The 11,671-nt window shown below is 32.7% G+C and overlaps 1 protein-coding gene across 1 annotated transcript; it reads right to left on the bottom strand.

Annotated features, from left to right (window-relative positions):
* Positions 1-4,304: 4,304 nt before the first annotated feature.
* SCG2 (secretogranin II) lies at positions 4,305-11,368 on the bottom strand. Its single transcript, XM_039332181.1, has 2 exons — positions 11,220-11,368; positions 4,305-6,866 (listed from the first exon to the last, which is right to left on the bottom strand). Exon 2 carries the CDS (start codon positions 6,850-6,852, stop codon positions 5,044-5,046), a length of 1,809 nt encoding a protein of 602 aa, XP_039188115.1. The 5' UTR covers positions 6,853-6,866; positions 11,220-11,368; the 3' UTR covers positions 4,305-5,043.
* Between the last annotated feature and the right edge of the window lie 303 nt (positions 11,369-11,671).

Below are 11,671 nucleotides of genomic sequence, written 5' to 3' on the forward strand. Positions count from 1 at the left end.
AAATATAAATAAAAGTTTGAAAAGGAGACAAGATACTTTGTCTCTTTTCTCTAATCAGCTATTAAATCTGTATGTTAGTTCTTTGTTCCAATCCCTTCCAATTCAGCAACTTAATTTAATAGGCATTTGGTACAAATCATGGCAAGTGATAAGACATATGTCACAACATCTTGATGCAATCCCCATCCATCCGATGCAAGAATATCAGCCATATGCTTGGCATCACAACAATGCAATACATCTCTCATCACTTGTGTGGTCCACCTACTGGATTACAATGTTGGAAAGGTGCTTGCTTTCAGCACTACATGCTTCTTCTACTTGCTACTGGTAGTGTATTGTGCAGACAAGAGATTAGAAGAGAAATTGGGCTCTGGTGGATGTTCATGTAATTCATCTCACAGCAACTAAGGATAAACATTTCAAGAGGAGTGCCATTGTTCTGAAAGAGGATAAAATAATAAAATAAAATTATAAAGTTATAAAATAAAATAAAACTTTTGTGCTTTTATAAACTGTACAGACAAATACAGATAAGCACAAACATGAAAAAGAGTGGGCAGTTGTGATATTTTCCATGTAAATATCAGGGACAAGATTGAAGAGTTGTACAAAATGGTAATTCACCCTCATTTAATTACTAGAGACAGCGAAGCTACATATTGGAGAAATGAGGTCAGAACTCATGAAGGTATTCCAAGACCTCCTCCTCTGTCCTCTCATTATCTGGAATATAATAGAACTGAAGCAATCCTTATATCAACATAGCTCTTATATCGTTAAATAATAATAATAATGATGATGATGATGATGATGTTGGAAGGGACCTTGGAGGTCATCTAGTCCAACCCCTTGCTCAGGCAGGAAATCCTATACCATTTTGGACTGTCCAGTTTCTTCTTAAAAACTTCCAGTGTTGGAGCATTCACCGCTTCTGGAGACAGGTTGTTCCACTGGTTAATTGTTCTAACTGTCAGGAAGTTTCTCCTTAGTTCTAGGTTGCTTCTCTCTTTGGTTAGTTTCCACCCGTTGCTTCTTGTCCTGCTTTCAGGTGCCTTGGAAAATAGCTTGACTCCCTCTTCTTTGTGGCAGCCCCTGACATATTGGAACACAGCTATCATGTCCCATCTCGTCCTTCTCTTCGTTAAACTAGAAATACCCAATTCCAGCAACTGTTCCTTATATGTTTTAGCCCCCAGTCCCCTAATCATAACTGATTTCCTACCTCTTTGATGCACAAAGTAGTTTAAGAACATTTTTTTAAAGTTTGCTAATTCCTAGTCGGAAATAGAAACAGGGTACTATTAATGATGTAGGGAATGATATAAATTAATTTATATCTATATTACTATCTAAAATTACTACATATCATTTTGAGGTGATCAGAGGATTTCAATTTATAGCCAGTTGGGTACAACAGTGGTTTCTCCTAAAGAAAACCTGTGATTCCTACTGTGGCACCAGACAGTTTTCATTGATATTAGTTAGAGGGTGTTTCTACAGTTGGTAATGCATTAAAGAAGATAATGCAGTATTATATGGATTCTGTCTACTTAGTCTGTACAAAGTGCTTGATTTTATCTATAGTTACGTGTTGAGTCCTGCCCTTTGAAGTGTTTCAGCTAATTTCAAAGCATGAGAGCTGAAAGAGCAGGAAAAGAAGGGATTACAGAAAACAAAATGAGAAGTTATGTCTTCTAGGAAGTTATCACAGAAATTCAGAATTATAAAAAATATTTTTTTTATTTTTATAATAAATACTTTGTAAATTATAAGGTAAGCACAACAGTAGACAGTAACATTTTTATAACTGATGCAGGCTGGAATTAAACATCAAAATCTATAAGTATATTTTATCCAGACCTTCATGTAGTTCAACATTAATTAGTCTCGAAGATTTGTCTTAATCAGATCAGATGCCATCCATCAGGTTCACAGTAATGAGAACTTCGGCTGATCTTCCTCCAAAGACTAAAAAAAGAAAAACACTATTGCGCTGCATATTGGAGCAGCTTGGCTCATTACCCAAGCTAGAAATCACAGTGAGATGAGATAAATGCTAATGCAGTTTAATTTAAATTTAATCACATTGTATATTATTTGGGTTTAGTTTTAAATTTCTCAATCTGTTTCTATTTTAAGTAAGATACTAGACTGGCTGGGTAATTATATAAATGGTTGGCTTTAATCAGATACTCTATACTGCATTTTCTCTGACTGTTACAACTCTCCATGCTACCTTAAAAAAATGCAATGAGTAATCAAGATCAAAGATATATTTTATTTTAGCCCTTTTTAACTTCATTCCTTAAGAGTCATTATTGTACGAAGGGTTTGACTCAAACTACCCATTATTTGAATTGCTAAACATGTTTTGTTTTGTTGAAATACAGCTATGTGAGGGAGAGAAAAGTAGCAATAGCAATAACATTTAGACTTATATACTGCTTCATAGTCCTTTACAGCCCTCTCTAAGTGGTTTACAGAGTCAACATATTGCCCCAACGATCTGGGTCTTCATTTTACTGACTTGGGAAGGATGGATGGCTGAGTCAACCTTGAGCCGCTCAGGATTGAACTGCTGGCAGTCAGCAGAATTAGCCTGCAATACTACATTCTAACCACTGTGCCAGTATGATAGCACTTAATGATAGCATTAAGTACTTTCTCTCCCACCCACTTCCACTAGGCACATTATAAGGGAGCATATTAGATCACATATAAGGTTAGAGAAAAATATAGTTGGAAAAGTTTGTAGTTCAGCAACTATTGGAAAACCAAAAATGGCCACAACTATTTTTGGCTTTTCAAAAATTGCTGAACTATAAACATTTCTTTTATCATCAACCATTCTGGAACATAAAAAATATCTGTAACATCTGGAAAGCCCTAGATTAGGGTTAAAATATCTATTTTCCAACTCAGTTCTTTCTTCCTGAAATGACATTATAATTTTCCTGAAAAGAAGGAACAGTCCAGCCACAGTACAGTAAATTAAATACAAACATGTTAGGTCTTAGCCATACAAGCCTTCTCAAATCTGGAGACTGATGGTGGAAAGAATGGAGCTTGTGCAATTGTGGTCATCTCCATGAGTAGACTAAGAGCATAAGGAGTCCTGATATACAGTATACCAACTAGACTTTCTCCCCAAAGTTCTCCAAATGTATTGCACCGCCACACCCATAATGCTCAATAAAATCTGCCAGAAAATTGTGGAACTTGAAACAAATGGAGAAATGCTGACAGAGAATATATTTAAAGCTATATTTAAATCAAACACTAGAACTGTCTTCTTACACATCTTGATTGCATAAAACACCTTGTCCTCAATTCACTAGAGGAAACCAAGGGTGGTATAGTAATAATAGATGTGACTGTCCTCACCTCTATTTTATGAGCCTTATCCATAAGCAGAAATAAATGTATACACTTGGCATGTCATTTTATCATGCAATAATTTGTGGTGGCTTCCTGAATTCCCTATCAAACACTGAGTAGGGTTTATGGGTTAATTTGTTTTGCAGTGCCAACAAAGAATTGATGGCAGTTGATTTTAAGTGTTCCAACCATTAAAAAAATAAAAAAAACCTAAAATAGACTGAAATTCCATCAAACATATCATCCTAATTTTTATTTTCCCTCTGGATAGTCAATAAACAAAGTCAAAGAAATATTCTTTGCTCTGTCACTTAATGCTTATTGATATGTTGCTAACTAGGTTGCCTAATCTCCTTTTAAATAATCTAAGTTAATGACCATTGCACCTTTTGTATCTTTTGGATTGTGAACAATGAAACTTAAACCAAAGATGACTCAATTGATTTTTCTAGGACAAAAGAATGAAAAAAAAATTAGTTTGGTTCTAACTCAGTGTATTATTTATAATTAGTCAAGGATGTCAATTTAACTTATAGTCTTCAACTGTCTTTCCTTGATACAATATATACAAATGAGTTTTAGAGCTGATATTTTATTCCATACAATGTAATTATAACTATAATGTAATGGAAACTGAAAGAGAAGCTTAAAGAGATGAATTATGTATATCTGTCCTTTTTCCGTTAGTTATTCTCAAATAAAAGTGTTTCTACTGACTACTGTTAATTTATAAAACATAGTGTTCTATTGTTAATGTGATTATGAGCTGATTTTGAAAAGGGGCCTTCAGTGACATCATTGAAGAGTGTAGTTGCTTGCTTACATTGAAAAAATTAGGATTGTTATTATTCTTTAAAGCACAATTATTTTATCTAAGCTAACTTTGAAAATAAGCAATTATACACTCAAAACAAAACACAGTCTATTGTCCAGAAATAATATTTATTCATTGACCTTAAAACACAGAATAGAAAAAGCTTTGTAAATAAAACTATATATATATATATTATATATGTATATGAATGCTTTATTTTTTTATTTGGTACTTCACAAAAAACACTACAGACAATAACAAAATATTTCAATTCATTTAAAAAACCCAAAGCCAATCGGCTTTGATCGAGATATCTCAAGATTTACTATTTGACAGTTTTCATTTTATTTCATAAAGTTGTTTCTTAAAAAAATTGAAGCAATTTGTTATTTGATCAAGATTTTAAACATTTAAAGATACTCACAAACCACAGAACAGTTCATAGGAGTTTATACAGACTGTTCAGTGCCAAATCATTCATCACAGTGACCAATTGAGACACAAAACCAAACTACTTTTGCACCTGAAGGAGTCATCTGGGCACAATCATTTTCACAAGCAATATAGAGCACTTGCTGGGAGCTCCCAGAAATCACCTGTGGAAGTTCCTGCAATTACTGATGTTCAAAATCATATGCAGAGACTACAGGAGCAGCTATAGTTGAGGTCCATGAGCTCCTCTTTCATACAAGTAATATTACTCATGAAAAAGGGGGTGCCAGAGTTCTTGTGGGCAAAAAGCAGCTAAGTATAATGCCTGAACATGCCTCAAATTTCTTAAAGAAAAGTAAATCACAACTGAACTGGGGTAGAATTTAATCCAATGAGGAAACATAATATTTAAACCACTACATGTTTTCCATTGCCCTTTTGGTAATGTGTTCTTTCCCTTTTTCAGACTTATCCTGGTTTAGATATTCCAGAACTTTTGCTAGCATCTCTTCATCCATATATGGTCTGTTCTGGGTGTCATCATTCTCTTTAGCCATTGGCAGTCTTTTGCCAAATAAAGTGAATTGATCTGGTTCATGGCTTCCTATTTGGTCTAGATGGTCATGTTCAGATGAAACTGCAAGTGGAATTTCTTTCTTCAGACCTGTATTGATAACTTCAGGATACTTTGTCAACATCTTGGCTAAATAGTCTGACAACTCTTCTTCCTTTCCATTCAGTGATTCTTGTTTCATTTGTCTTTCTAAACGGTTAAGCCAAGCCATTTTTGAAAATATATTTTGTTCAGACCTTGCAGGCAGGTACCATTTTGGAAATCCATTTTCTTGATTTATTTGATGTCCAGGATAAGGAGGTTTTTGATTACCAACATTTTCCATCTCTAAAAGATTGATAATGTCTTCAACATTCAGGTCTTCTGGCAAATTATCTGGCAGAACATTAAATCTTTGCTTTTGATAACCATGTAAGGAGTTCATCTTATTTTTGAATAAGTCTGACTTTTCTAAATTAATCTCAGGGACTTCATCAATATCTTCAATCAGTTCAGGTTCTTGTTCCTTTTCATTCTGATGTTTATCTCCAGATTTCAACATTTCGATTAAATCCTCAGGTGGGATCTGTAAATTTCTTGAGATTTCTATCAACTCATAAACTGCTTGAGGATCAAGCTGTTTTTCAGAATATTTGGCTGCTCTTTTGTCTTCATTTTGGTTGATCCCTAACATGTCACCTCCCGGTCTATTCACCATTTTTTTCAAATAATAATCCATCAACTGTGAGACATCTTCCAGGACTTGATTTTTATTCTCTTTTTTCATGTCATCTTCCAGGGCATCTGCTCTCTTTATTTCATCATTGATCTCTTCATTTTTCTCAATTTCTTCTTTACTGTCTCTTATTTCTTGTTGAGTTTGACTTTCCAGTTTTTCCTCTATTGGGTTCCAGTCTTCTCCTCCAACCACATCTTCATAAGCAATATTATTTCCTTTAAAAGCATCATCTTCCTCATCAGCATATAGCTTTTGTTCCTCATTAAACCTTTCTTTGTTTAGATTATGAGGTGCCATCATTTTCCCTAGCTCCTGAAATACAGATTCTAAAGTTGCAAGACTTTGAGGTGTGTACTGTTCTTCCACTATTTCATTTGTTCTTTTATAAGGATTATCTCTTGAATTTTCTTCAAAGTATGTATGTGGAACCTTAAATTTTTTATGTGTTGTAGCAGGCCAAGTACGCTCATCATAATCATCCATTATTCCATCCAGAAAGATATTGTCTGAATTCAGGGGATTAAGTTTATTTTCTTTTGAAACAACTTTTGATTCTTTCTCTCTTTGTCTTATGGTTTCCAACATTGTCTTAACCCACTGGGAATCATCTTCTGGGAAGGACTCCCTTAGGTTGTCGGGTAAATAATGTTGGTTTTTGCTTTCTTTTGACTGTAGAACAAATGGAGAATTTTGATAGGAACTATAATCTGGACTTGTTTCAATATTGCTGGTTTGTTTTCTAAGACTTTCTATGTATTCCAGAGCTTTGATCATATCTGGGCTTGGAAGCCTCTGCAGGTTTTTCATTAGATAGTCTGGATCATTCTGAAGGTTTTGAAAACTTTGAAATGAAGCAGAATTGGCATAAGAGATGAGCACAAAAACTTGAATAAGAGGCAAAAGTATTCCAAGCCAGGATATTTTATCAGCCATATTTGAAATGTTTCCTTAAAATAAAGAAAAGAAAAAAGAAAATTAACACAGAAAGGTACATTTTAAATATATTCTATGGTCAAGTATGGACAGCAATAACAGCTTTAGACTAAAGTAACTTATAAGTTACTTCAAGTTGAATGATATTTATTTATTTAGTTATGTTCAGAGATCATGGAAATGAAACTGAACTAACCATAGTCTATACAAATAGTTACAACTAACTGTTTTCATAGAAGTTGCTCCTTGTAACTTAGTGTCAGTTGTGAAAGACCAGGTCCACACATGAAAGTCCAGTTAAACAGATTTATTGCTAAAAAGCCTATGCGCACAAATATTTTCAACTACCTGCTTGGAGTTAGATAAGGACCTCGGAATTCAAGGCTTGTGGCTGCTTGTGGCTATGTAGGGATTGTAAGCTAATCCCTCTTTTAACTCTGCCCCCAGGTTCTGCTACTTTTTCCCCTACAAACTGTTTTGTTTCCATTATTGTTTCGGGAAACAGTCTTAGATACTTCAATAAATAATCATGAAGCCTATCTAAATTTTAAATTATACTTTATGTGGGACAGTTATTATTTATTAAACAATAATATTGATTTCCTAGACCAATTCTTAAATTCCTTATATTATGTATTTTTATAAACTTAATACTTCCAAATTTGGACAAAACATTTTCAAAATCTAGAACTAGTTACCAAAAATGGTTCAAGGTCCATCAAGATATCTGTGAACATTTGCCTTAATGCTTGCCAGGCTTTCTGAACACGTGATCTTTTACCTTTTTTTTTTTTTTAAACTTTTAGTTACAAAAAAGAAGCTGGTATTTTGCAAAATTCAGGATCAGCCACTATCATTATTTTTAGTTTCATGAATTTTTCTGGGCCTCAATGAGATCCATAAATTTGATGAGTGGTTACCTTCCAGTATTTTGTCTGAAAGTGTACTTACTATCCTAGAAAAGGGACAAAGTAAGTCAGTATAATAAACTCTTCTTGAGTTTGGGGACTTGAAGGAAATGGCAAGATTCTGATAAACTTGTTGTTTCTAACTGATTATGTCCTTCCAAAGCATTTGTTTTCTTTTAAATGAAGAAGCCAGCACTTCTAACAGCCATTTTGCGGGAGTATTCATAGCAAATTTTCAAAATTCCAAATGTGCCTACTAATCCAAAATGGTTGTCATCAATCAATAAAAATGAGTATATTGTTATGATCTCAAATTATAGCAACCTGATGTAGGATAAAAGAATAAATTTAATGATAATGCAGTAATAAAGCAGAAAAAATAACTGGGTTCTGTTGATAATTACTAACACTTTTGTGCCAACACAGTGCCTCGTTATGACCAAATTCTGAAAATAATAAAATAATAAGCTCAGACTTATTAATAAAGTAATGTAATTGGAGCAGTAGATAAGTAGTGTTAGTAAATAAATACAATAAATATAACAAATGGGAATAAATATTTTATGGAAAATAAATCTCTGTCTCTATCACTAAATATTTATAACACACTCCCAAGTGCAAAATTAAAACAATCTTGATAGTCAAGTCAGCTTTTTCCCTTGACAAAGAATACAGATTTTAATTGCCAGCATGGATTATATTTTTGTAATGTTTAGATGTGCTTGAATTTGCAGCCAGATTTATCTAGTGCATAAAGAGAACAAGGTAAATGCTTAATCAAAAGATAAATAAGTCCATAAAATATTATATCAAATATTGACAAACATAGGTTTTCCTATCTACCATTTAACAGAATGAGTAATGAGTAAATGATCTATTGATTTACTCATTCCAAAACGTTGCATTCAGAAAACAGAACCTCCAAGTAAAAAATAACCAGACTTTAATAAAAATAAAGAACTAGACTTCTGAGATAATTTATTTTTAAATTTTGCAATATATTTTATTGTTTTACCTTTAACATTTACTATTTCAAGAAGAACATTTCACAAAGAAAGATTAGCAAATATCAGTCAGACTGAGAGGCTAAATGTGCTTCCCTAATATTTCATCATATATATGCTTTTAATAAAAAAATATTTTGTCTAAAATGCATTTAAAGAAGCCTTAAATGGAAGGAAGACAAGGCAATACCGAATAGAATACTAAAACCTTCTGGCTTGAGTAAACCATTTGCTAGACTGTGGCCATTCTCATTTGTAAATAAGCATTTCATATTTATGTTAATGGGGAAATTAATATTAACATTAACTTAACCATTCTAATTATAAAATAATTGATCAGAGATATTTATTTATTCAGCGACGTAAATGTTACCTCTGTAACATTTGGCTGTATTATCTGTGGGAGAAAGTAGAAAGCAGAATAGTGAATTGAACATTATATTAAAAATGTTATTGTTTTTTTTAGAAATGGAATCTTTCCTCTTCTTTTATATACAGACAATATATATACATGATTGCCTTTTTAAAAAATGATTTTGGGTTACTGGGCTAAAAGGATAGAACTCCTGTTTATTTAAATTTTGCTGAAAGAAATTCTAAAATTTAAGAGAGAGATTGCAATATGCAGACAAGAGAAAAATTAAATCCAGAAGGACGTAAAATAGTATCCGCCTAGTTCAACTTTTTTTCCCAGTCCATTCATTTTTCTTCCTCCCTTTTACACTTTAAAATATCCTGTTGATATAGTAGTGGTTCATGAGGATCCAGAAAAAATTCAGTAATGCTAGTTTATCTTACTCTCTTGTAAGTAAACACACATATACTACAGAAAGCTTATTATGCCATTCAAGCAATAGCAGAGTGATTTGCAGCACAGTATAACATAATTTACGTATTGAGTTAATTAAAATACTACAACAGAATTGCTTTATTTTTCTTCAACAATGCTCCAAATAAGAATTTATATTAATAAATATACTAGTTAATAATCTGTTAATTCTCAAGACTCTATTCAATATCATTTCAAAATAGGAAGAGGAATTCTTTCTTTGACAAGGTCCTTAAAAGAGCATAGTTTTTCTTACTTTACAATAAATATTGCAGCCCAAGTGCTTGAATGGCTTTAGTCAAATAGCTTTTATGTTCTAATGACCAATGAAAGCCTGTGGAAGAAATATAAATGAGTAGCAGATAAAAACAGACAAAATGTGGATTATTGTATGGAATCCAATTTTAGTGCTAGTTCAATAAAGAGAAATCAGTAGGACTTAATTTATAAACTTAACTCCTAGTGATTTTAATGAAGTTATCTGGATTTCACTGGAAATAGTTGACTGGAATATTAGCAAGTTAATACCACCATTTTAAAATTGTTGAATTGACTACTAGTTGTTTTAGATTATATCTATATATTTCAAACAAAATTCTTGTTTTTATCCTGTACTCTGGTAGTCACCATGAATTACAATTGAGTGCTTAGTAATGAAGATTTATTGCAAGGTAAAATAATGGTAAGTTCCAGACATGAACAATGAGCAAAATGCATCAACATTTTACAGTATTAAAATAACTTTTTTAAAATCTTATTGTATGCTTCAGTTGGTATATTTTTATGCTAAAAGGGCCGTCTTTTAATTTAATTGGATAAATATAAAAAGAAAATATTTAGACACTTTCCACTCTCCCCCTTAGTAGCTGCATTATTTTATACTTTACTACCTGTGAAAGCACAATGAATTCCAAATTCAATTCCAGTACCTCCAAATAACTGCTTATTAGAAAACCCTCTAGTTTACTTCTATATAGAAGTAAATAATATTCTTGAATAGAATGATAAGACTCTTAATATAGTCAGTGGAGTGAGGCTTTTAGCTCTTAATATATTCAATAGAATATACTCTTTCCTGAATATTCAATAGGAATTATGTAGAGATGCAATGTACTTATTTTATCCATAAAGACATACAATTATCCATAAATTTATAAACTTTACTTTTATCCAGATTAGAATATTGGAAATTCCATATTATATGGAAGAACAAAGTGTTAGCAGCATTATGTTTTAAAATATAGTGACTTATTTCTGAGATTTAGTTGCACTAACACAGACTAAAAAAATGAAGCTTTATGCTTCATTTCTGAACTAAACTACTAAAAATCCTGAAATATAAGGGTTATTAATAGTTCTCAGATATAATTATCAACACTCTCATTCACCTAGTTTCTTGTTATTTTTTATATATATCGTTAAATCACAAGGTATGAAAGATATATTTAACATCTACATAAAATCCCTGTTTCTGTGCTAGTAAGCAAAGTGCATCAGGTTTCAATTTCATATGTTTCTGACTAGGTAATTTGCTGCTTCTAGCTTATCCCTCCTTCCAGAGAAAATATACATTGACTCTTCCGTTTCATTTGTCGAGTAAAAAAAACAACAACCCTATATTCTTACCTGTGTCTGAGGCAACCTAAAGCATGATATTGACTATATCCATTCGCTCCGAGTTTACGGACTGTTTTCAGCACCAGGAGAGCTCCCTCCGCTTATAGTGTATATCACCTGACTCTTACTGACAGACTGACGTCACCCCAACCGGTTGGGGGAAAAAAACAAAAAGACTTTCCTTTTGAGAAGGAACATTACAGAAAAAGCGTCGTTTGGCTTCATTATTTGAAGGGAGGAAGGAAGAGATTTCCTTTGTATGATTACGCCACCTGTCTTTCTCTAGGGAAAACTGCATTCTTCTTTGCAATTAGGCAGCTCCTGAAAACCTTTAAAAATGACCAGTCTGTTCAGCAGTTTATATATTTCCCTGCTGCCTATTCCTTGACAGGAACCTGCAGGAAGTAGCGTTGATCTGGATTTCTGAGAGCAGAGAGGGATTTACAGGAAACTGGCAAGAA

Source organism: Crotalus tigris, unplaced genomic scaffold (assembly GCF_016545835.1).
Source record: "Crotalus tigris isolate CLP2741 ecotype Arizona unplaced genomic scaffold, ASM1654583v1 scf7180000024453.458620722:586385, whole genome shotgun sequence".
Lineage (NCBI taxonomy): Eukaryota > Metazoa > Chordata > Lepidosauria > Squamata > Viperidae > Crotalus > Crotalus tigris.

Bases quoted from the DNA above. Each gene is read 5' to 3' on its own strand.
- SCG2 (XM_039332181.1), bottom strand. From the start codon at position 6,852: ATGGCTGATAAAATATCCTGGCTTGGAATACTTTTGCCTCTTATTCAA.